Source organism: Harpia harpyja, chromosome 20, assembly GCF_026419915.1.
Source record: "Harpia harpyja isolate bHarHar1 chromosome 20, bHarHar1 primary haplotype, whole genome shotgun sequence".
Lineage (NCBI taxonomy): Eukaryota > Metazoa > Chordata > Aves > Accipitriformes > Accipitridae > Harpia > Harpia harpyja.
Window position 1 is genome coordinate 11,428,885 of NC_068959.1, and position 26,279 is coordinate 11,455,163.

The 26,279-nt window shown below is 46.1% G+C and overlaps 1 protein-coding gene across 3 annotated transcripts in view; it reads right to left on the minus strand.

Moving 5' to 3' along the window:
• Positions 1-18,106, minus strand: part of NSG2 (neuronal vesicle trafficking associated 2) — a 41,678-nt gene extending 23,572 nt beyond the window's left edge. The window contains exons 1-2 of one of the 3 annotated variants that reach the window (XM_052771909.1): positions 17,884-18,106; positions 17,144-17,294 (exon numbers count right to left, since the gene is read on the minus strand). In XM_052771909.1, coding sequence (XP_052627869.1) covers positions 17,144-17,272 — 129 coding nt within the window. In that variant the 5' untranslated portion in view covers positions 17,273-17,294; positions 17,884-18,106. Of the gene's footprint in view, positions 1-17,143; positions 17,295-17,387; positions 17,406-17,500; positions 17,520-17,883 lie in introns of those variants that run through there. The other 2 variants (XM_052771911.1, XM_052771910.1) reach the window with 2 other exon arrangements.
• Positions 18,107-26,279: the final 8,173 nt, after the last annotated feature.

Here is a 26,279-nt window from a genome sequence, read left to right on the forward strand (position 1 = left end):
AGCATACATTTTTTTTGTTATCTAAGCTTTTCTGTATAAACCATCCCCTGGACATACACAAGTATCTTAGAACCATAAATTAACACAAACTTACCATACCCTCAGGAACTAAGAGACACAGATAAATAGTCAGGCAGATACACAGACCTAGGACAGTGAGCTTATCACACCGAGTCTTAAATTAGCTGACAGCAAAATGTTTGACACCTACTTTTGTTTAGGACTAGGCATATAATTTTTATATCGTATTCAACAGGCAGAACATGCAGAATAACAGCCCATCCTAAAGAAGACCCTCACTTATTAAAAGCCCCATCCTAACAAGTTCCACTGAAGCCAATTTAAATTTAAGCCATTTGGTGTCTCATTTATTCAGGCTCCAGATTATCAATATTAATCTCATACTATCACCTTGGGTTTTCCCCAGAAGATCTCAGTGTCATTTGCTGACTAATCCAGGTCCTACTAATCTTATAAAAATGAGGTGTCTTACGCCAATGGAGAAGCCGTAAGTGGCTTTTAAAAGGGTATGGTCAAATTACCAAAATTGCATTGTCAATCTACATTGAATTTATTTGTAATCTAGAATGACACTAAATATTTTGGGTAGAATGCACCCACTGCAAACACAGAAAAGGTAACACGTAATGCCAGCTGCTCCCAGAGGCGACAAGCATCAGGGCTGTACTCTGAAACTAACAGCCCTTCAGAGGAGTAAGCGTATCCATCCCATTATACATGAGAATCTTAAAAGACTACCCATCCATGAGCCTATACAGCTAAATAGCATCATACCAGCATGCCAGCATAGCCACACTGTCTTAGTCTAGCTGGAAAATGCAAGAGAAGATAAAATGGCCCTGTCTTCAGCACTGGCCAAGAGCTGGAGCTCATCCCACACACTACCACTGCACTTCTGCACAGGATTCCCAACCCCGGGACAGGGTCCACAAAGCATACAATGGTTTGGTGTGGTTTGCAAGGTCTGGATAGGTTAAACACAAAAGGATAGAAAGAACATTGAAACTCTTGATCCTAGGGCCAACACTTCCACTTTTTGGCCTCCCACTCTGAATTGCAGGACTACGCAGCCATCAGCCTTGCCAAGGTGAAAATTAAATACTCCAGAAGTGGTGACTGGTTCATTTGAGAGTGACAAGAGTAATCCTAAAGTTCTTTGTTAGAAACAAAAAGTCTTGAAGGATTGAAAAAGATTAAGTGATGCACAAGGTTGAGTTACCAGCTAATGATGAACTTATTTCCAAATGAAGACAGCAAAGTCTGGTTTGGACCAGAGAAAACCCCAGGTATTTAATCCTCCTGCGTTTAATGCCATGTGAAAATCAGAATGAAAGAAAATCAGTGTGGAGTCATAAGCCAATTTTCTGGATTCAAATGCAAATCATTAAAGACTGATGAATATTTACATCCTTCAGTGAATCTCTCTTCATAATATTTATTAAGTAGCATTTGCAACATTAAGACTTGGGAAGAAGAAGGGACAAAAAGCCACCCAAATATATTTATATTAGCATTTTGGAACTCAGGATTTCTGATGACACAACATAGATGATGGGAAATGACATATGGACAAGCTTGATGTGGCGGGTTTGGGATGAACCCTAACCCTACTCTGAACCTACTATTGAATCAAACCCCACTATGCTCTGAAATGCAGTCCAGCACACCGTGGGCCAAATAAAGCAAAGCTCCCTCTCCAGCCAAGACAAACTGGCCCAGGTTAGCTCTGAGTTATGAGTTATGAACAAGCAATAAGCTCATTTTCTCACTCAAAAGGAGGCAAGTGCACTCAGGACTCCATGCAGCTGGCCCCCAGCTTTCCAGTCTCCTTGCTGGCCTTTTGTAAACCCGGTACAGTAAATTACAGAATGTCACCCATCAACACCTGCCAACCAGTGTTCAGAAATTGCACTTATTCTGTTTTCAAACCTACCAGTCACAATATCCAATTCTCCCAAATTCATGCTTCCTGCTTGATCTAAAATTTAGCTGCGGACAAAATTTTAAAATATACATGAGGGCTTTCCCACAAACTCTAACATTAGGTCTTAATGAAGGACCATGAAGCCAGAATATAAGAAAAAAAAATAAATTAAAAGCCTTACTTGTTTCTAGATATAATTTAATTTTCTTCCACTCTTTGTCATTAACACCAGTTTTCTTACAGGTATTTTTTAACTGTTGTTATGTTCAACCAATATCCTATAAGCAGGAAAGTTTGGATTATGCTGTCTAGAGGGATACAGCATGAGACTGAAAATAAACCCACACAGCCCTTCACAAGGCATCAGATTCAAGTCGAGTAGCAGTGTCTATCACATCTGTGAATAAATAAGTAACCTCAGTCCCCAGCCAGATCAGAAGCTACTTGAAACCCAATTTTCTGACTGTGCCAGCAGTGAAATGTGTGTGTGCACAGAGCCATAGTCATCCTGCCGGTGAGTGTTTTGCAGAGAAATTTGCAGAGCTATCAAAAAGCTTTAGTAGAGGAGGTAAGAAGGACCTTTGCTAAATGCCTTTTGGCATTGCGAAAGCTGAAGTATCTTTGTCAGACACCTGGTGGAATTACTCAGCAGAAGAAAGACAGGGCAGTCAGTAAGGTCTCCTCTTTAAAGGAGAGCACAGAAATAAAATCATAGAATCATAGAATCATTTAGGTTGGAAAAGACCCTTAAGATCATCGAGTCCAACCATTAACATAGCACTGCCAAGTCCACCACTAAACCATGTTCCTAAGTGCCACATCTACACCTCTTTTAAATACCTCTGGAGATGGTGACTCAACCACTTCCCTGGGCAGCCTGTTCCAATGCTTGATAACCTTTTCAGTGAAGAAATATTTCTTAGTATCCAATCTAAACCTCCCCTGGCACAACTTGAGGCCGTTTTCTCTCATCCTATCACTTGTTACTTGGGAGAAGAGACCAACACCCACCTCGCTACAACCTCCTTTCAGGTAGTTGTTTGTAGAGAGCAATAAGGTCTCCCCTCAGCCTCCTTTTCTCCAGGCTAAACAACCCCAGTTCCCTCAGCCGCTCCTCATAAGACTTGTGCTCTAGACCCTTCACCAGCTTCGTTGCTCTTCTTTGGACACACTGCAGCACCTCAATGCCTTTCCTGTAGTGAGGGGCCCAAAACTGAACACAGTATTCGAGGTGCAGCCTCACCAGTGCCGAGTACAGGGGGACAATCACTTCCCTGCTCCTGCTGGCCACACTGTTCCTGATACAGGCCAGGATGCTATCGGCCTTCTCGGCCACCTGGGCACACTGCCGGCTCGTACTCAGCCGGCTGTCGACCAACACCCCCAGGTCCTTTTCTGCCGGGCAGCTTTCCAGCCACTCTTCCCCAAGCCTGTAGCATTGCGTGGGGTTGTTGTGACCCAAGTGCAGGACCCGGCACTTGGCCTTGTTGAACCTCATACAACTGGCCTCGGCCCATCGATCCAGCCTGTCCAGATCCCTCTGTAGAGCCTTCCTGCCCTCGAGCAGACCAACACTCCCGCCCAACTTGGTGTTGTCTGCAAACTTACTGGGGGTGCACTCAATCCCCTCGTCCAGGTCATCAATAAAGATATTAAACAGAACTGGCCCCAATACTGAGCCCTGGGGAACACCACTTGTGACTGGCCACCGACTGGATTTAACTCCATTCACCACCACTCTTTGGGCCCGGCCATCCAGACAGTTTTTTACCCAGTGAAGAGTACGCCCGTCCAAGCCATGAGCAGCCAGTTTCTCCAGGAGAACGCTGCGGGAAACGGTGTCAATGGCTTTACTATAATCCAGGTAAACAACACCCACAGCCTTTCCCTCATCCACTGAGTGGGTCACCTTGTCATAGGAGATCAGGTTAGTCAAGCAGGACCTGCCTTTCATAAACCCATGCAGTCTGGGCCTGATCGCCTGGTTGTCCTGTACGTGCCGTGTGATGGCACTCAAGACGATCTGCCCCATAACCTTCCCTGGCACCGAGGTCAGACTGACAGGCCTGCAGTTCCCCAGATCCTCCTTCCAGCCCTTCTTGTAATGTGACAAGGTGACAAAGGACAAACAGAAAACTGAAAACCCAAAGCGTGGGGGTAGCATTCAATATTTTGGCAGTAACGATAAAAATGCAATTTTGCTGAGGGCATGGGGTGCACATTTAGAAGAAAAGAGCTAGCTCTTGTTTGGTCCCCTACGGTCTAAATAAATAAGACTGAGCATAGATCCCACTTTTGCAGCAACGTTCACCCCCTCTCCATCCAACAAGCTGCCATCAGGACACCCGTGCAAAGACTTCTGGAAACTGACTTGTATTCATCGTGCTCCTTGAGCCTCCTGCATGAGTGAGACCGCCCCAGTCAGGGCTACCTTAGCAGTATCCAGAGACAGGAGTGAACAGTGTTGGATGATAATACACAGATACACACACCCTCCACACACAGAGTTTTTAACAGAGCATTTGCTACACTGACAGCCTCCCATGCATGTGTCAGTTGTGAGCATCTCCAAAACAAGTTTAAATGGTCAAAACCCAAAAGAACCTTTCTAAAGCACAAAATATTAATTTAAGTGCAAATTTAGAAAAGGAATAATTAATCTTACAAGGAAATTTTTCTGTATTTTTAGCATTATTGGGTTTTTGCTATTTTGGTTGTTTGTTCTGTTTTCATTTTCCAGTTTTCTGATTTGGGTTGGGTGGGAAAGAAGATTTGCCTTTCCCCTCTTCCCTGCCATCACTACTTTTTCACCTTTTCTTTCCATTTTGTCACTGAGAAAAAATTCCTGGCAGTAAAGTCTTCCAGAAATTCTAACCAAATTGCTGTTGGATGTACAGTAATAAAAACCCCACTGACTCCACAGTCAGTGCCATAATCAGCATTCATTTATTACCGGCTGCCCGAGAGCAGTTCCATCAGAGCCCAGGATCCCACTGTTTCAATGCAAACAAGGTACATTCATCGCACACCACGACAGGTTTCCTGGGAGAGCTACTGGCGTTTATTACAAACCACAGCAAACAGAATGATCCCCATTCCCTCTTCTTGTCCATTTTGCAGCTTTGCTGACTTCAGTATAGTTATTCTTGACTGAAACCTGCAAAGGGAGTATAAAATCGGGGTCCTGTGTAAGCTGCAATTCAAAGGAAACTGAAGTGAAAGAAACGCCCATCTCCTCGTTCCCTTCTCTGCAATGCTGTTATGGTGGAAATGAACTGCTGTAAGGGAGTAACTTCCAGAGCTGGCAGCAATGCTTGGCTGTGCTCTGGCCTCCTGAGTGCGGACGATAAATGCAAACAATGGAACCGGTCCTTAAATGGACAAGTAGTTTCTTGAATACTCCCAAAAAAGACAATTAGCCCCCTCTCCACCCCCACTGCAGAAACACCATTCTGCCCATTTTCTGCACTTGCTTCCATGAGCTCTCACCTCCTCCTGCATGCTCCCTAAGGCTTGTCTTAACTTATGCTCCTCATGGTGAGAAGGGTCTGGCTGTTTTAGGTTGGCATCCCTAACCGTGAGCTTACTGGGTCAGAGAATTATTGTTATTATTATTATTATTTTTATTCATCTCATGAGGCAACCTGCACACCTGCAAATGAATACTAAAAAGCAGGAACAGTCCCATCAGCTTTTTGGATTGCCTGAGCCTTTGTGATTGCTGCATAAATACCCTTTGAACTTTTTTAGATGCTTGTCAGTCTTTGTGTTTCATTATCTAGGCCCTGATCCAGCACCAGCTTATGCCTGTGCCCCACTTTGTGTGTTGTGAACATCCACCAGAGATCAGCCTCCCTGCCAGCTTAGTCCAGCCCAACTGTAGTCCTTTAATGTCTGTACTGTGGATGAAGCCTAGATGAATACTAGCTCGGGGGACCTCCCTGCAAATTATGTTGCTGCCGAGACCTGTTCTTAAAGTTTTCACACTATTTCCCAGAGACTCTACACCTTTAAATTGCAGAGAGACTGTGCTGTTTATGGCAGATGCAATAAAGGGGACACAAATAAATTACCTGAGACTTTCTTCATTTTACATCCGAAATAAAACTGTTCTTTGAAAGTTGCTTCCTAGATGAAGTTTGCAGACCGATTGTAAGAATACAGGAAGAAAGAATAGGACTTCCATGGACCAGCAAAAAAGACACATCTAATTACAGGAATCCACACTGCAGTCCTTGCAGCTTCTTCCATAACCAAGTTTATCTAGCTTTTGAACTCATTAACTTCCAATTCAGCAAAGCACTTAAGCATGCAAGTAGTCCTATTAACATCAGCAGGATTAGTCAGATATTTAAAGTTAAGTGTGCATTTAAGTGCTTTGGCCAGATCAGAGCTTAAGCTGGCTTCAGTCACCTTCCCACAGCCAGTTATAATACTGATGCTTAGGGCTCCTGTGGCATTCTTCGGCAAGAGGGCTCAAAGCGCTCTATATACCAGCATGACCCCACTATCCCCATATTACTGATGGAGGAGTAGGAAAAAAAAGAGAAAAAAAAAAAAAGATGCACCCCAACAAAGAGGAAGTCAGGCAAAAATGTCAGGAGGCCTGCATGGATGAACAAGGAGCTCCTGGACAAACTCAAACACAAAAAGGAAGCCTGCAGAGGGTGGAAGCAAGGACAGGTAGCCTGGGAGGAATACAGAGAAATTGTCCGAGCAGCCAGGGAACAGGTTAAGAAAGCTAAAGCCCTGACAGAATTAAATCTGGCCAGGGACGTCAAGGGCAACAAGAAAAGCTTCTATAGGTACGTCGGTGATAAAAGGAAGACTGGGGAAAATGTGGGCCCTCTCCATAAGGAAACAGGAGACTTGGTTACCCAGGACATGGAGAAGGCTGAGGTACTCAATGACATTTTTGCCTCAGTCTTCACCGGCAAGTGCTCCAGCCACACCACCCAAGATACAGAAGGCAAAGGCAGGGACTGGGAGAATGAAGAACCACCCACAGTAGGAGAAGGTCAGGTTCAAGACCATCTAAGGAACTTGAAGGTGTACAAGTCCATGGGCCCTGATGAGATGCATCCACAGGTCCAGAGGGAACTGGCAGATGAAGTGTCTAAGCCACTCTCCATCGTATTTGAGAAGTCGTGGCAGTCTGGGGAAGTTCCCACTGACTGGAAGAGGGGAAACATAACCCCCATTTTTAAAAAGGGAAAAAAGGAAGACCTGGGGAACTACAGGCCAGTCAGTCTCACCTCTGTGCTTGCAAGATCATGGAGCGGATCCCCCTGGAAGCTACGCTAAGGCACATGGAAAATAAGGAGGTGACTGGTGACAGCCAACATGGCTTCACTAAGGGCGAATTGTACCTGACAAATTTGGTGGCCTTTACGATGGGGTTACAGCGTTGGTGGATAAGGGAAGAGCAACCGACGTTATCTACCTTGACTTGTGCATAGTATTTGACACTGTCCCACACAACATCCTTGTCTCTAAATTGGAGAGACATGGATTTGACAGGTGGACCACTTGGTGAATAAGGGATTGGCTGGATGGTCACGCTCAAAGAGTTGCGGTCGACGGCTCAATGTCCGAGTGGAGAGCAGTGATGAGTGGCATTCCTCAGGGGTCAGTATTGGGACCAGCGCTGTTTAACATCTTTGTTGGCAACATGGAGAGTGGGACTGAGTGCACCCTCAGCAAGTTTGCCGACGACACCAAGCTGTGTGGTGCGGTTGACATGCTGGAGGGACGGGATGCCATCCAGAGGGACCTTGTCAGGCTTGAGAGGTGGGCCCCTGTGAACCTCATGAAGTTCAACAAGGCCAAGTGCAAGGTCCCACACACGGGTCAGTGCAATCCTAAGCACAGGCTGGGCAACGAGTGGATTGAGAGCAGCCCTGCGGAGAAGGACTTGGGGTGGTTGACAAGAAGCTCAATATGGCCCTGCAATGTGCGCTTGCAGCCCAGAAAGCCAACCGTATCCTGGGCTGCAACAAAAGAAGTGTAACCAGCAGGTCAAGGGGGGGCGATTCTCCCCCTCTGCTCTGCTCTTGTGAGACCCCACCTGGAGTACTGCATTCAGCTCTGTGGCCCCCAACATAAGAAGGACAGGGACCTGTTGGAGTGAGTCCAGAGGCGGGCCACAAAGATAATCGGGGGCTGGAGCACCTCTCCTATGAAGACAGGCTAAGAGAGTTGGGATTGTTTAGCCTGGAGGAGAGAAGGCTTTGGGGAGACCTTATAGCAGCCTTCCAGTACCTGAAGGGGGCCTAGGAAAGATGGGGAGTGACTCTTTACCAGGGAGTGTAGTGACAGGATGAGGGGTAATGGTTTTAAACTGAAAGAGGGTAGATTTAGATTAGATGTAAGGACGAAATTCTTTACTGTGAGGGTGGTGAGGCACTGGAACAGGTTGCCCAGGGAAGCTGTGGCTGCCCCATCCCTGGCAGTGTTGCAGGCCAGGTTGGATGGGGCTTTGAGCAACCTGCTCTAGTGGAAGGTGTCCCTGCCCATGGCAGGGGGGTTGGAACTAGATGAGCTTTAAGCTCCCTTCCAACCCAAACCATTCTACGATTCTGTGATTCTGTGAAGCTTAGTCATGTGCTGAGTCACACCAGCAATTGGTGGTTGAGTCAGGAAGACAGACCATGGCTTGCTGCTACTTACAGTGCACCGTGTTTTCTCACGTTTTCATTAACTGAGTGATAATAGTAGCTCCAGCACATTCTGCATATAAATATAACATTCTTGGGACTAGGGGCTAGCAAGATATGGCTCGGGTGGGCAAGAAGTCAGATACTCCATGGAAAATGGCAGCTCTCTGCAGAATTGTTGTCCTCAATCATCCTAGGTTAGCAGATGTAATAACACTCTCCACGTCTTGAAAGGTTTTTACTTTGTATTCTCTTTCTTGCGTCTTCCGGTTCCTCATTCCAATCCTTCAAACACTTTTCTGCAAGAGCTCAGTAGCAGTCTATAAACAATAGCCTGTAAAAGTTATAAAACCCCAAACATCACAGGACAACAAGCCATATCTATCATGCTGCTCCACACAAGCAAGTTTTTTCTAATGATGCTGTTTGCCAATACATTTATCGAGTCCTATACCTAAATGCACTTATTATTCTAGGCTTAATGCTAGTGACACCACTGGAATCAATAGGAAACCTTTCCTCGGCTTTAATGAATGCAAGACCAGGCACCTTCTCTGTAGCGATGCTTTGGAAAATTATAGGTGTGCTGAGGTGAGAAACAACAGCTGAGAGTCTGCGTACACCAGCAGGAAATCCATCATCAACAACCTTGAGAAAGTAAACAGTAGGAGAGTGCTGGGAAATCTAGAGATTTAGGATGCTGAAAGAAAAAAGAAAGCGAGCTTCTAACCAAGTGGACTATATTAAAAGCATTTGCTTTGAGCAGGAAGGAGCAGAGTAGACGTGAAATGTGACAAATGGAAAAATATCACATTAAGCATGGAACCTTAAAAAGGATTTTCCCGCAATGGGATGAAGTAAGTGTTTCAGAAAATGAACTGATACGAATTCTGAGTCTTGTCTCAGACTGGCTAAATATAACATCATTTATTGCCACTTTATATTTGCGTTTGAGCTCTATGGTTTTCCCTGAAGAAATGAGTAATAATATTTAACATAACTAGCATTGTGAAAACTTTAAATTATTCATTTGGAAAAAGACAAGCAGCCCTGCTGTAATTCCCACTTCACTGCCACGGTGCATGTAATATATTGTGGTTCAGGTGCTGCAAAGTGCAAACCATAAAAATTTAAAATACTACTTCCTGGGATTATTAATAATGAAGAGTCTCTCACTCAGAGTGGCTTTCACATTGACAGAAGAGATAAACAAAATGTGTTTCTCCTACCAAGGGGAAAGGTTTCTTCCAAGTTCAAAGCTGGACTTTGTAGTCCCGCAAAATGGTTGTAACACCCTCATCAGTTTCCATGTAGATTAGTTATGCTCACTTTTAAACGAAAATTAGACTCTTGGCTTCATTCCTTTCCATGCCTTTCTTCATTCCTTGCAGAGAGAGAACAGAAAATATAAACTTATGACTGGCACTGACATCGTGGTTTCCTTTGCCTTCATTATCCAACTGAGCATCAACAGCTGAGAAAGACCTCAGACCAAGTCCCAGATGTAGCATGCTGTCCAGGTTACTGATGATAGCAAAATGGTGACTCCCAGTCTTGACACTAAATCTGCTGCAACTGAGTTGGTTTCTATGTTTATGTGCTACAAGCCAAGGGATGGCTAAAATTCACCACCTGCTCGCACACAAAATTCTCCAGTGACCTACAAGCTCTAATCCTCACACACAGCCAGCTTCAAAGAGCAAATGTGATGTGCACATTGCCAACAGTAGCTGAAGTTAAAATACTTAGCAGTAAAAGGGTATAGGAAAAGAGATGCAAAAATCATGTTTCAGGGCTTAAAACAATCTCTTTCTTTGTAGGCTTAGGATGAAACATTGATAGACATGAGCAGTTCCATGCCTACTGCAGCACCTCCTGTACCTCTTTCGGACTCTTGCACTGGTTCCTGCTAGAAACAGGACACATTGGACTGGGTGGACTAGTAATCTCAGACTACCTAGCAACCATCATGCTGAAAACTCCCACATTTTTAGACAATTAGGTCTTTAAGAACTTTCCCAAATAATTATGACCATCCCATGGGAGAGGCAGCTATGCTTCCAAAACTACAGGGTGAACACAGCAGGCAGACTTCCCAGAGATTAGTACTAAAATTGGCATTTGGGAGGTATGTAATGGTAGTCCCCATAGCATCCTAGTCACTATTTGAATACATAAAATGCCTGAAATATCAAGCAGCAAAAAGAAAAAAAAAAGGAAAATTTAAGAAAAGGATACCCTGGAATCAAATCCATAGTCAATGGAGAAAGTCACAGTCTATAGAAACACTCTGCTTTTTTTCCTTGTATCAGCTCATCTAATGGGTGTTGTGCTGGAAATTAGTTTCACAGAGGGTGGTAGAAAAAAGTGGTCTCCTGAATCAGTGCCAGGAGGATATTCCAGGCATAAGGAACATCACAAAAGGACAAAGACAGCAAACGTAATCAGCCCTGGCATCACCAATGAAAGGCAGCACAGAATGCAAAGGCTGCTTTGGGAGCTGAAAGCAGCTGAGAAGCGAAAGGCATAGCTCGCAAACATAAAGGGAGCTTGGAAATTATTCAGCTAAGTCTCCCTACAAATCCCTGTGTGACCATAACCATCAGGAACCCACAGGAGGCTGCGAAGGGGTGACAAAAATTGATTTCAGTAGGTTCAGCCAGGAGAGGGTATAGCAAGGAAGACAAAAGAATCAATCACTCAGCTGTAGTGATGGTAAATTGGCCAGGGTAGATTAGCCGAGCTCCATTGATTTCATCTAAACTACACTGATTTACACTAGTCAAGAATCCTGCCCAGTCTTACTTTCCAGACCAGTAAGTAACTGGTATATGGGGTTCACTTCACGGTCTTGCTGAAATAACTTCCACCTGCAGCAATGGACTTTCATGTTAGAAAAAAGAATAGATTGCAACAGGCTTAGCCAAACATCCTTACCCTAACACTTTTCCTGTGTCCATTTCTGCTGTTTCTGCAGAATGCAGCTCTAGGAATTGCAGTGCAGACATAACTGGGTTTAAGAGCGGCAACAGAGCTCACAAAAACAGGCACAAGGTAGCTTTAAACCACCTAATTCAATCACTGATAGCAACGCAGTTAAGGAGAGAAATTTCTGCACAGGCTACACAAATCCTGAGTTTTTCTATAGTGAAGATCTGCAGTAGCAACATGTTATCTGTATGCAGGTGAGGCAGTTGAATGCTACCCCAGGTGTCTGCAAAGGCTGCGAGCACATGCTTGGATTGCAGTGCAGTCCTGCCCTGAGTGGATCGCCCGCAAACAGAGGTGCTCAGTGTGCTAGGGGAAGGCTAGCCCAACAGCAGCTGTATCCAAAGACGACGAGCGTGAAATGCCAAGAACCTCAGGTAAGGCTGTCCAACACATGCAAACAAAATCAAAATGGTTACCCCAGAAACCCTGCGCTGACAGAGTGTGTGTTGCTGCAAATATTTATTACAGCTTAATGAGCAGAGGCGATGTTTACATTCAAATACACATTTAGAGGACAAATGGATTTGCACAGTGCAGAAGGGGGACAAATGTCACAGGAGAGGAAGGCTCAGACTTTGGTATTTGTGGGGATTAGGCAGAATATCCCAAGCAGAGAAAGGAAAGGATGGGGAAAGGCAAGACAGCCTGCCCATTCCTTCATATTTGTAATGCTCTCTTTTTATTCCTTTCCTTTCTTTTATTCATGCTTTCTTTCCCTTTGCATCCTCCTCCTCCCTTTTACTCTTTCTTCCTTCAACTGCCACAGTTACTGGCCCTGCCCCATCTCTCCTTTTGCCATTTGCTCCATCCCACCAAACTCACCAGCAGCGTGAGCAGGAGCACAGACACCTGCCCCCGGCTGCGTCAGGAGCCCCCCCCAGACAGCGGCAGGGATGGCTGAGCTGCTTCTGGCCCCACCACATGTAGCAGCACCCCAAAACCAGCTCCATGCTGCCCTGACAGTGTATGCCTTCAGGCTGGCTAGGGCCACCGTGCACTGCTAGGCTTCGCAGAGGGCAGACTGACATCAGTATTTCAGGACAGAGCTGCAAGTAGTCCCCTAGGTACAAAAGCACTCATCCAGCATACTATTAATTATGCCTGCTCAGCTGGCCAGGACAAAACATTATTTTCTGTTAAACCAATAGGGACAGGCTGTGAACACAAGGGACCCTTCAGATTTTCAGGAACTCTTGATTACTGTGTGTAAACGCATGGTCTCAGCCACTCAGAGAGGGGTGCGGCCAGGGAGGGCAAGAGGCAGGAGCATGGGATGGGAAAAGCGTTTGAAGAGAGCAGTTACATCTATGTTTTTAGTTTCATGGGTTGGATGGCAGGAATTTGTCACCAGAGAAATTATTTCTCAAGCCTCCAGATGCATTCAAAATAAAGAACAATGGACCACATGATAAGCCTTCTGCAGCCTTCACCACAAAAGAGATGCCGGATGTTTTTTTCAGCGCTGACAATAGCTTTCATGCACTTTTGTGTTATGTAAAATTAGGATTTTTACTGCCAGAACAGAGGCATTTCCTGCTGGATTATACTGAAGTGAGCCTATGAGACCAAGGGATTCCCAGTTGTTGGTCTCATTTAAAATTTCAGTGAAACAGTATGGTCCCTGAAAAGCTGCATATCTTTTAGCATTATCATTGCAGAGATGCGTAACAATTACAGCTGAAGCGCTTTGTCTACGCTTAGGAAAACAAGTGAACAGCTAGCCTTTTCCCCTTTGGTCCTAAAAGAAAAAAAGACTTCTTTTTTTTGCTTTTTGAATAAAAAGAAATGAAATTCAGAGACATAAAAAGCCAGGTCAAGGGCTTGTCACTGGTGATGGCTATTATTCCTGTTACATGGACAGATTTCAGCAAAAAGGCCAGACAAAAATGATTTAAGAGCATCTGTCTCTGCCTTCAAATGCCGCCCCAGCAAGAGAACAGGGAACAAGGCAAATGCTTGAAGACAGTAAATAAATATAAATACACAGCAGGCTTAGCACCCTAGGGGAGAAATTACTGTCCCAGGTACATTTCTCCCCTCACAGCCATACAACTGCTGACAGACCGACAAGAATGCTGATGGTACAGGAGGAATAGCACGAGCCTTGGGAGAAGACATCCTCATTTGGTGGAAAAAGAAATAGTCAGTCCAGTGGCCAATAATTTTAAAAAAAGGTTGCCAAATTCAAGCCTCCTGAAGTCCTGCCTGGATTTTTCCAACAGCATCAAGGTTGAAGTCGGAGCTGCTAAGCTCACTGCGCTTCAAAAAACAAGCCTGTTAGGAAAGCATCCCCAAAAGAACAGCCAATAAGTTTAAGCATACCTCTAAGAAAGTGTTTCCCCCATCACCCCCTACATGATTTCTTATAATCGAGGAACTATCTGAAAAGAGATGGGCCTCAGGGATTACATCACAAGAGCAAAAGCCTCGTTTTTATATTCTTTCTCTGTATCCTTTCTCTGAAAGGGGAGCCAGACACAAAAAAACACTTTGAAAGAGAAGCAGCTGTGGTGAAACACCTACAGAGGTTAATGCTGAGAGTGACTCTCAGGTGATCCAGTTACAAAAATATCCTTAAAAGGAAAAAAAATGAGGTGTTTAAAACCCTTAAAACACAATTTTCACTCTGTAGATTCCATAGGCTTTGGGCGGTGCTTTTAAGGATCTGCAAAGGTAAGTATACTGACAAACAACAGGTTTGTTTTTCTTCACCTTGCATGCAAGTGTCTAAGACTCAACTGGAAAAAGCCTATAAATTAACAGAGCATGCAAACCTTTGCTATGCAATATACATACACCAGGTGAAGGCATTATTGCACACTGCTAGTAACAGCAGTTAGGTTACCCAGCACAGACCTAGTATACTCTTGGATCGCTAGCCAAAGCTGGTACTACTCCTCCTTTATCAGACAGACTGAAGCTAGAGCAAGTACACAGCCCCAAGCTGCCGTCAAACCTCCTCGCTCTGGTTTTGATGCACCCTGGATAGCCCTGGACCCAAGGTCAGATCCAGGTTGAGAGCTCACAACTTCTTAAATGAAGATATGGTGAAGAGAAGGCCAGAAAGAGGAGTATTTAGCAGGTTTTTTTCCTCCCCCCCCCCCCCCGATTTGACTTACAGGAAAATGCCAAGGCACGCCAGCTCTTTGTTGCAGTGGCAAAGGCGATGTGATTCGCAGCAGCTGGCAGGCAGCGAGCAGGGCCGGGAGCATTGCCTCCTTGTGGTTAAAAGTGAACAGCAGTGGGTCTGCATTTAAGAAAACGAGCGAGCAAGCCCTTCTGAGCTGTTGCGCGCAGACCCCAACACCAAAGCTGTTTTGGCTCTGGTCATTTATGCAGCATCCCATGCAAAAAGCACAGAAAGTGCCTTGGCTTATGTCCTCATTCTCCCACGCTAAAAATCAACTGCTGGCAGGTTTTAGGAATAGGTGGAAAAAAACTCAAATCGATTTCGGGGGGTGGTTTAACCCTGCCTCCTGACTGCAAGGCAAGTCCAAACAAGAATACACTCTGAAAGACTTGAAATCCATGTCTACTCTTCCTCGGGCTCACAGGCTGACTGAATTCAGTAGCAGCTTTGCTTTCCTAAGTACAAAGCTGAAATTTCCCCCTATCACTTAACCTTTGCCCAAGCTTTTCACCTGAGGCTCGACTCCTTATTAGCAGGTCTTTAAACAGACTCTCTGCCCTAGGGTGAACTCACCCCAACAGAATCTGTTCTACAACAAGCAAAGGAAACAGATTGTGAATTATTTTGCTTTTATCATAAATAACCTCTCCTTCTTGTGAACGGATCTCCAGTTGCCGTTAACTCGAGGCCTACTGCACACAGGAGCTGAACCACAACCTGAAGAAATCAATACCATTGACTCTAATGAGTTCTGAATCATGCTTAGCACTCCTGGAGATACATCCCACTCTTCCAGCAAAGAAAAATACGGATGTCAGTAGATGCATTGACAGTAATGTATGCTAATGAAGGTAATGTAACCTAACAACATGTGAATTATTGATGTAGGCATGTTTAAACAGAAAAATCAGCAAGAAATCACACCAGACCAATACACTCCAGTGTTTGTTCACCAACAGGCAATTGGAACGTGGTGGTCGTGAGAACACTCATTACCACTTTATTACCTTGAAAGGATTTTTGTTAGGTTATCCATGTCTCACCTGATACATGAGTCATTTAAATTTCACATTGTGTGACACTGCGTGATCTCAATGAGCCATTTGTACTAGCATCAAATGAGCTACTTTTACACATCTATAGTTTCCTCTGAGCTTTTCAGATATTTATGATAAATCATACTGCTTTGCCCGAATTATTTAGCTTAATCTTATTTGTCGGAGTCATAGATAAGGGCTGGTTTAGCCTCTCATTCACAACAATTCATGGAAGTGTAACCCTCCTGAATACAGCGAAGTTGCTCCTGATTGCCATGAGGCACATGGAGGATGAAGCTAGTGCCTTTGTCTGGTACAGCTCTGGTTTCCAGGATGTCAAGGCAGTTGACTCAGCTCTATCAATCATAAAATAAACATAGTTTGTCTATCTAGACAGTTTTATCACATCCATCATCATGTTCTCCTAATGTATTTAGAGGAAATTCATTTTGTACCACAGTGAAAACAGGATATATGTTCAATAATCATCAGTGTTAATTTTACTATTATTCCATTATCCTGTGAGATCTAATCATTCTGTCTGTACTTTCAGGTGAGTTGGCTCCATCTCTGTGGTATCTGGGAACTACATTGCAGACAGGCTTTGTTTTTGTAAGGACTGTTGGGGCATACAGATTTTTACGGTCTCATCGTGTCCTCACCAGGTTATACTGGCATACATCATCGCTGCATCAATATAGACAAAAGATTTCCTAGTACATACTGCATCTAAAAAATTCCAACCACCAAACCGCAGCCAATCGCCGATGCACGTTTCTGGACATTTTAGTGCTGCATTAGTTCTGAGAGTGTTGAGTGGGCAGGGGAGAAAGCTGTCCCCTGGCTGGAGCCAATCGGGGAAACGAATCCCTGGATTGCTCCATCACCACCCCGCGCATGGGGGAACTCAGCCGCTCTCTTCAGAGAAATCAGCATCGTCAATGCCCAAATAAGCTTTGCAAAGCCACGGAGAATAAAACAAAGCTTAACTGAGATGATAATTAAAATAACTGCTTATTTCGGAAGAGTTATCACGTTACTCTCAATGCAGGCAATTAATCTTACCGATAATAACGCATTGCAAACTGCTTCTCAGTTTCTCCAGGGCTTGCAAGAGAAACATACTAAGCTTTTTCCAGTTGTACTTGTGAAGGAATATTTGGGGGTTTTGGGGGGAGGAAAGGAGTTGGGGGACAGTTGCGTGCTTACTTGCCATGTTAAGACAGATAAACACACTATGAAAGGTAACCCCTTTTTATTTATTGAATAAACACTATGCCACAGTTCACATCGCCAGAGACCAGTAAGTCACCAAGGCAGTGAACACCAAGGGGCACGTATGTGTGCATAATCATGCAGGAGTGCCATTCGATTTTTGTTTTACCTTTTCCGGAGCCGGGAACTGCAGGTGATTTACTTCCAAAGGTGTGATCAAAGGAACTGTCTGAAAACCATCTTCGTTGGATGGTTGTTTGCTGTTCTTGTCGTTCAAATTACTCCCCAGCTTCACCATTCTTGGACCTTGCTTTCCAGACCTAAAACCGGCAAGACGATCAATGTCACAAGGGTAGCGGGAAGAGGCGGATTTCTGCCTTACCCTGCCCGGTTTGACTTGGCATATGGGTTACCTGGGCTTTTACACCTGGGTTTCTAGACGCACGGCACACCCCGCCACCGCTTGCCTTCACACACGCATTTTGCCGTACCTCACCCAGACACCCCACAAATACCCCTTACAAACCCCAAGCGCGGCTGCTCCCAACGCGCCGCCACCGCAAACACCGCTACCGATTGCGAGTGCCGCCAGCACCGAAGCAACCACAAACATGCGTGGGGATGGGGCGCATCTCCCTTTTGACCCCCCCCTCCCCTGTGGTTTTTTTTGTTTGGGTTTTTTTTTTTGCAGCCCCCTTGAGGGTACAGAAACCCTCCCTTGCAAACCCCGCACCCTGGGTGACTTGGGGGGGTCCCCTCCTCCCAGCTCCCCCCGGGGGGGGCGGCGGGGCTGGGGGTCGCGCCGCAGAGGCGGGGGGGATACCGGGGAAGAGGGGGGGGGGGCGCTGCGGACACCCCCCCCCCCCCCCACCTCCGCGCCCCTCCCGCCGCCCCCGAGCCCCTACTTACTGCAAACCACGCGGTTACTGGCGGCGGCTCGGCCCGGGCGCTGCGGCGAGGGGTGGGGAGGGGGAAAGGGGGGGGCGGGGGAAGGCGGAGGCGAGGAGGGGGGGGGGCGGCGGGTGGTGCGGAAAGCTTTCCGTTAATTTTTCTTTGCGGTAATGAGGCGCGCGGGGGGAGCGGTGCTGAAGGGACAGCGCTGCGCCCTGCGCTCGGCTGCGGCTCCGCAAGCGCGACTGAGGGCGGGCGCAGGCGGCAGCTCCCCCCCCCCCTCCCGCCTTCTCCCCTCAGCTCCCCCCCCCCTTCCCCCCCCCCCGCCCCGCGCCGCCGCCCGCCCGCCCCGCGCCCCCGCGCGCCGCCGCGCGGCCTCGGGCACCCCCTGGCGTTCCCGCCGCGCACGGCCGCGCGCCCCGGCGGGGGGGAGTTGGCGCCCCCTGCAGGCCGAGGGCGGGGCCGGCGGGCGGGGCGGCTGCGGAGCTGCGGCAAAAGGCGTTGCGGGGACACGGCTGGGGCCGCGCCGGGGGGGGGGGGGGGGGGGGCCGCGGCAGGACGGTGTCGTGCATGCCCAAAGGCCGTCGCACAAAGGCCGGAGAGGGCCGCACGCAAGCTGCGCGGGCACAAGTGGGGTCACAGGGAGGGTCCCGGGGCGGCTGCGGTGCTGCAAGGAGACGGGACTGGCGGTGGTACCGCGTCGAGCGGGCGCGCCGTTGCCCCGCTTTGGCCCACGCTGCCGCTGACCACTGTGTCCCTCACCAGGGCGTCGCACCAGGTCAGTCACCGCTCGCTGGTGCCCACTCAAATGCTGGAATGGCAGGACAGGAACAAGCCACTGGCCCTGCTCGGCTTCTGTTCCCAGAAGCCGGACTGGTAACACATCACCACCACCCCCCCGAAGCGCCAGGCTGGCCTGCCAGCTAACGCACTCCCACCCACCAGCGTCACTGAGATCACCAGCCTCTGCAGGATGAGGCTGAAGCACTTTGCGTGGAGACAGAGGATACTTTGGGATGACTTTAGCCCGATTTGTTTATGAATATAGAATTTGCCTCCAGAGCTTGCAACTTGGCACCTTTTACAAGACCTAAATATACTCCTGAAGGCGTGAACTGTTTCCATAATAAAGCCTTTTAGAACTCACTTGTGAAAAATTCATTTAAAGCCATACTTTGGCAGAGCAAGTGAAAGCGCTGAATGCATTGGTACGAGCTTGCTCACAGTACAGCGGTTCGATGTCAAGAGCGAGAAGTGCTGAGAGGCAGTCAGTAGAGGTGGGGCAGCTAAAACTACCTGCTGCTAACATCACCTGACACAGTCCATTAAAGAGCCTGTTTCCGATAGCTTCGCCAATTTTTCATGCTTGGATTGGAATTCTCTGTATCACATTTCTGCATAAGGCCAAACATCTACCGTGAATTTCATCCAAGAGAGTTTTTCTGGTTTTAAGACTAAGGTTCTGCCACATATAAAACTTAACTTTGAATAACTTTTGCTCAGAGCGTTAAAAATTGTTGGCAGATAGCTTTTCGAGGTCCTTGGAATCATCTGCAAAAAAAAAAAAATCAATGGCGTCATAAGGTTTTGTGAGTTCATATTCGGGAAATTCAGAAAAGATTTCTTAAGCTCAGTAGCAGAGATCCCCTCAGATCCCATCCATCAGAGGCATGTTCAGCTCAAGACTCAACAAGATTTTCGCTGTAACTACAACTTCAGGTTGCTGCAGACTGGACCAGGAATAGATACCTACAAAGCAAGCTGGCAGGCTGCATCCCACAGATAAGGGAAAGTGTAGGACTTATGCTCTATAGGTCTGAAGAAGCACATAAAAACACTCACTGAAGACTGATTAAATTACTACAACATAATGTTTTAATACTGTAGTAATACAGGGAATCAACCATCAATGCCCATCTGGGCTAGGATCTGTGCAAATACATAGCAAGTTATAAACCCTGCAAAGTCCTTTTCTCATGCCCTGCACAGAGATGAATGTCACTGTGATAGTTTGTCTCAGGATGATAATTAGGCCCTTCAAAATGCGGAGGCTGTAAGAAAATCCAAAAGCACATACTTTGCAAATGATGACAGAAGCCCAGTCTCGTCCCAGACATTGCCCGCTCTCCAGATCCTGAGCCAAAGCCCTCTGGTCCTAGAGGGGCACTGGACAAGGCTCCTATCAGAGTATTTCGTATCATTCATGTACAGCATCACTGAAGCTGGCAGGAACCTCTGGAGACCACCCAGTGCAAACCCCCTGCTTAAAGCAGGGACAGCAAGAGCAGGTCGCTCAGGGCCATTTCCAGTTGGGTTCTGAATATCTCCAAGGATGGAGACACCACAAATGCTCTGAGAAACCTGTTCCAGTGTTCAGCCACCCTCATAGTAAAATAGTTTTTCTTATGTTTAAATGAAATTTCCTGTGTTTCAGTTCGGGCCCGTTGTCCCTTGTCCTGTCACTGGGCACAACTGGGCTCTGAGCCCCCTGAGCCTTCTCAAGCCTGAACAATCCCAACTCTGTCAGCATCTCCCCGTGTAGCAGATGCTCCAAGCAAGAAAGTGCAATTGCAGCAACTCTTTCCCCACTTTCAATATATTGCAGATTATATCATCTGAATTGATTTGACCATCCAAAGAGATTCACAGACTCTATAGTTATCTTCCACTGAATGCATACATTTGAACTACTCTAGCTCCTCTGTCAGCAAAATGGCTATTTTCAACTGAGGGACTAGGAAATATTGTTAAAAAATGCAAAGGAAACATTGCGTTGTAACTCCATAGAAACGGCACTGTGGTTTTCCGCCTTTATCTGGTAATTACCAAGGGACATGAGAGCGCTTTGTTGAAAAGCAAAGTGATGTTTTTCATAGCTTACAAATGCATTTTGTGATCTGAAAACCAAATCATTTTCATGCACATCATCAACATTGGTAATGAATATCCTGCTAGCCAAAATACTACCTTAGCAACACCTAGGCAGATCCTCTGACTTAAGAGATGTCTTAAGCAACACTTCACAAACACACTGATGTTAAATCTCCAGAATTGCTTGTGCAAACCCATGGAAAGTGTGGTTACACAATGAAAAATAAGGTTGCAAATAAGGTTATCTCCTTGCTCAGCGTGTCTACTCACTTGGACACACTGATATGCTCGCAGAGTTTAATATATTAACTTTGGTTGGTTATACTTGACTAGTCTTCAGAGTAACATAGCTAATGGGCAAGGAGGTGAATCCCATTCCTTCTCGTGCATTACTACCACTGTAAAAATACCTTTCATGTAGCTGCAAAACTATTGATAACTAAACAGAACCAAACTCTGCTGGAGATATTCCGTATAACCCAGAGAATGCACCTCAACATTGCCAGCACTTGGGCACTGGCAGTTAGAGCCACTCTTTCACTAGAAGACTTTTAGTTGTGAGTACTAGCAGTAAGAACCTGCGATAAGTGAGCAGATGCTGCTTTTACCTTATGACTTTTCAGGGTAGAAGCACATTTTAAGCAACGTCTTTCAGTGGCACCATCTGAGAATTTTGGCAGTGTAGTGGAGGGAGATATGCACAGAGATACTGAGTCTCTCAAAGCCCTCCTTGGCATTACATCCAGTAACTTCCATTTCCTCCATGAGACTGAACTAGCCCTGTAACTACTTAGGGTCAGGATGCCTCATTTCAGTTTGAAAATACCTCTTCGCAAAATGTCTTTTTCACAAACAGTCAAATTACCAGGAGTAAATTTACATAACAGAATGCTTTGTGGAAAAAATAACATACAGATTTTCTTACAGAGCGAATACAGAGTCTGACATTTCCACCTAGACAGAGCAGCTCAGTGACAGGCAATAAGACAAAGCAGCAATATGAGCAACATGAGACTCCAGAGGAATAAACAATATATTTCTTCTGTCAACAAAAATATATGTCTCTTTTTAGTCTTTTAATAAGTCTCCCACGATATATTAATGTATGGGGTTTGCGTGGCAAGGTTTTGGTCGGGGGCGGGGGGGGCGTGCTACAGCGGTGGCTTCTGTGAGAAGCTGCTAGAAGCTTCTCCTATGTCCAACAGAGCCAATGCCAGCCGGCTCCAAGACAGACCTGCCGCTGGCCAAGGCCAAGGCCATCAGCAACAGTGGTAGCACCTCTGGGAAAACAGATTTAAGAAGGGGAAAAAAAACTAACTGCGCAGCAGGGGTCAGAAGAGAGAGGACTGAGAATACATGAGAGCAACAACCCTGCAGACCCCAGGTCAGTGAAGAAGGAGGGGGACGACGTGCTCCAGGCGCCGGAGCAGAGATTCCCCTGCAGCCTGTGGGGAAGACCATGGTGAGGCAGGCTGTCCCCCTGCAGCCCATGGGGGTCCACGGTGGAGCAGATATCCACCTGCAGCCCGGGGAGGACCCCACGCTGGAGCAGGTGGGTGACTGAAGGAGGCTGTGACCCCCCTGGGAAGTCCGCGCTGGAGCGGGCTCCTGGCAGGACCTGCGGACCCATGGAGACAGAAGCCCACACTGGAGCAGGTTTTCTGGCAGGACTTGTGACGCCGCAGGGGACCCGCGCTGGAGCAGTCTGTGCCTGAAGGACTGCAGTCCGTGGAAGGGACCCACGCTGGAGCAGTTTGTGAAGAACTGCAGCCCATGGGAAGGACCCACGTTGGAGAAGTTCATGGAGGACTGTCTCCTATGGGAAGGACCCCACGCTGGAGCAGGGGAAGAGTGTGAGGAGTCCTGCCCTGAGGAGGAAGGAGCGGCAGAGACTGTGTGATGAACTGACCGTAACCCCCATTCCCCATCCCACTGTGCTGCTGGGGGGGAGGAGGTAGAGAATTCAGGAGTGAAGCTGTGCCCAGGAAGGAGGGACGGATGGGGAGGAAAGTATTTTTTAAGATTTGGGTTTATTTCTCATTATCGTACTCTGATTTGATTGGTAATAAATTAAACTTATTTCCCCAAGTCGAGTCTGTTTTGCCTATGACGGTAACTGGTGAGTGATCTCTCCCTGTCCTTATCTCAGCCCATGAGCCTTTTTCATTATATTTTCTCTCCCCTGTCCAGCTGAGGAGGGGAGTGATAGTGTGGCTTTGGTGGGCACCTGGTGTCCAGCCAGGATCAACCCACCGCAATTATTTTCTATTTCCTGTCAAACAAATCAGAGCAGAATTACTGTTTTCATTATCAGTTTACACTGAAGATCATTGGCTGTCATTAAGAGGCATAATATTTGTAATAGGGCTTGGGTATAACATTTGACTGTATTGTAAATTGTGCAACTTGTAAACAAAATGTCAGTCACAGAGTAGTTCAGCCTCTACCCACTTCAAGCCTGAATGTATAAATCAACTTCTCTTCAATGTTAATGAATATTATTTTACTTACTTGGTCCTTGATCTATGAAATTCTTAAGCTCATTGTCTCTCTTCATAAAATACATTTCCTGCACACCACGCTTTTTTCCCTATAGTGTTCTTGCTCCTTATTATAATTGAAAAACTGGGATCAGGCTTCAAATGAAAGTATCTGAAAACATGTGAACAGGCAGTAGGAATTACTAAGAAGAGAAACTATAAAAACTTAAAGGCACAACATGAGTACAAAGTCTCGGGAAGTCAGGCCAGTCACGGTAGTCGAGGTAGAGCAGTCCTAGGAGTAACATCATCCACATCAGACTCTTCTACCAAAAGATCATGTTTGTTTCTCAAACATTCACATTAATTCATTTCAAAAGTAGTCTAATACAACAATGAAAATGAGTACAGAAGTTCAGGAGACAGTTTAAGCCAAACCCAGCCCTGATCTGAATCCTGTGAGTTAACAAATATATACAGTCAGAGTTCAGATCTGTGTTTTCCTGGGGTAGACACCACGTTGTGGATGAAAAGTAACATTTAGACATAGCACATCAACATGGGAAGGAATCTCACCACAACCTCAACCTAAACCCAAAATATGGGACTATTGCCACTAAAATGCTTGCCTGAGGGAACTGCAGACCTGTAGAGGTTCCCTGCCCATGCTCCAAACTGCTCCTCACTGCTCATCCCTCGTTGTTTTGCTCAGTCTAGGACAACAGAGTCAAGCAAGGAGGGCATTTATGTTCTTTTCCTTGGGAGATCACTCCACAGACAAATTAGCACCATAGTCAACAATTTTTACTCTTTATGTAGTTGAAGGAATTTAAAATACCAAGGGGTGTAAAAAGTGATCATGTACATTTTAAGCTGGGGTTAACTGCTTGTAGTCATTGCTGTGGAGGACCTCATCCATTATACAGAATTACATTGGCGCCGCTGACTTCCTGTCACACACACATTACAAACAAGAAAATAAGCATACAGCAGAACAGGAAAAAAAAGCCATGTTAATTTATTATTCTTTTCAGAATACAAGAGATTACAAACATTCTGGAAGAGAAGGAGCATTTGTCAGTGCCTTAGCGAATCTTCCTGCACAGCTCTTTTAATCTGCCTCCATTCCTTGTCTATGCAGGAATACCAGGCGTGCAATAAATTTCACACATTCACAGCATGAATATATTCTTGTCATGATCCCTGGGAGACTACACAAATCAGACATGTCCACAAGCAGCCCAGCAACATCCGCAGTTCAGCTGAACCACTCAGATGAGACACACATGTGGGTTCACAATTTAGGGAAACAAGAGATCCTCTCATTAATCTGCTCCATACATACAGCACAGAAGATGCAACACAGCCCATTCTAAGAGGTGCCACAGTCAATGTGAGGTGAAAGTACTCAGCATCTTCCAGGAGGTGTTCAACCTCTCTCTGTGTCAAGGCATACTCCCTTTTTCCTTCGGGGCCTCCATATCTTTTGCTTCTAGGAGAATGAAGCTGCAGCCACACACACTGATTTTCACTAGCTACAAGGCAGGCAGAAACTTTCAAACATGATTTTGTCTGCATCAGATCAGACGGCCGCTATGCTGTCACTAACAAGTGAGCAACTTCCTGTGAATATTTATTAAAAATTCACTGTGGCCTTAATATACTTCAATAAATTTTGCTCTTTTCCTCATAAAGTAAGCTTCCACTTAAGCAATAGGTTCCCCTGCTACTTCAATTTGCTGGAAAGCCTATAATGTTAAACTCATCGAAGTATGGCTGCTTTGTTTACTATGCAGATTCCTATCATCATAGTTATATAAGTGCTTATGCAATGAAAATATACATAATACACAACCTGCCCATGTCACTGAGAATTATTTACAAGAGCTATAAATCAAAGTTGCATCCTGTTTTGGTTTATATTTAAGGACCTACTGCACACATAAAATGTCACATATGCCCAAAATTTGCTTTCAGTCACTTCCCCCCCTCAAAAAAACCCAGAACTGAACTGCCTGCTGAAGGCTATTCTTTAGTCAGAGTCCGTGCAAAATTGTATTAGAAGCTTTGAAGTTAAAACATGAACATTGACTACCAGAGAGGGCCCTAAAGACAAAGACATTTGCTGGATGTAAATGTTCAGTGAAGACAAAGGTCACCTTATACTTTCCCAAAATCTGACCATATTAGAAACTCCACATCCTGCTCTCAAGTTTTGCTTAAGAGTTGAAATCTTTTCATGGAAGGAATCAGCAATGAAATATTATTAACCATGGTGATTGATTACATTGTAATGGCCAAGTTATGATAACCTCACAGGCCATGGGACTGCAGAACCTCTGCTGTTAGGGCAGAGGAACCTGATTGATCACACCACCAGAGCAGACGGGGCACGAGCAGAAGAGCTGCCTGGCAAGCCAAGCCTCCCGTTTGCAGGAAATTAGGTTTTATCGGAATTGGTGGCTTCGGTCCAAATCAAACAGGAAACAAACTCTTTTGAAAATGCCCACAAACTGGAAATTCCCAGAAACATCAAAACACTTCCAAAACACAATTCCCAAGTTCCCAAGCCTGCGGCTGATCAGTGACACAGTCTCTGGCAATAGCAGCAGCGTCTGCGAATGCCAGTTCCGCACAGTAGCTGTGGGAGCTCCCAAGACCCTCTGGCTCCAGTGCAGCCGTGACGCTGAGGAGTACCCCAGGAAGCCTGCGCAAAGCCACAGCTCCACGTCAGGGAGTGCAGGACCTCCAGCAGTCCTGCTCCAGCCAAGCCTCTTAGCGCTTCCAGACATGGAAATTAAAGTGGAGTTCAAGCTCCCAGGATTTTCTTGCTTTTAGCTTTACAGCAGGTTGGAAGTGGTAGCCCAGGACCACCAGCTGGAGTTTCAAGCCCCCGAGCCCTGGACAGTCCTTGGTGCCGTTGGGCAGGCTACTCCAAGGCAGAGGAGGCTGCATCGCCTGGGCTGACCTGCCAAGAAGTGCTCCAGGAACCAGGGGAGCTCAGCTGGGCAAGAACTCACCAAATGGGATAACTTCAATCAAAACATTTCAGGCGCAGCAGAT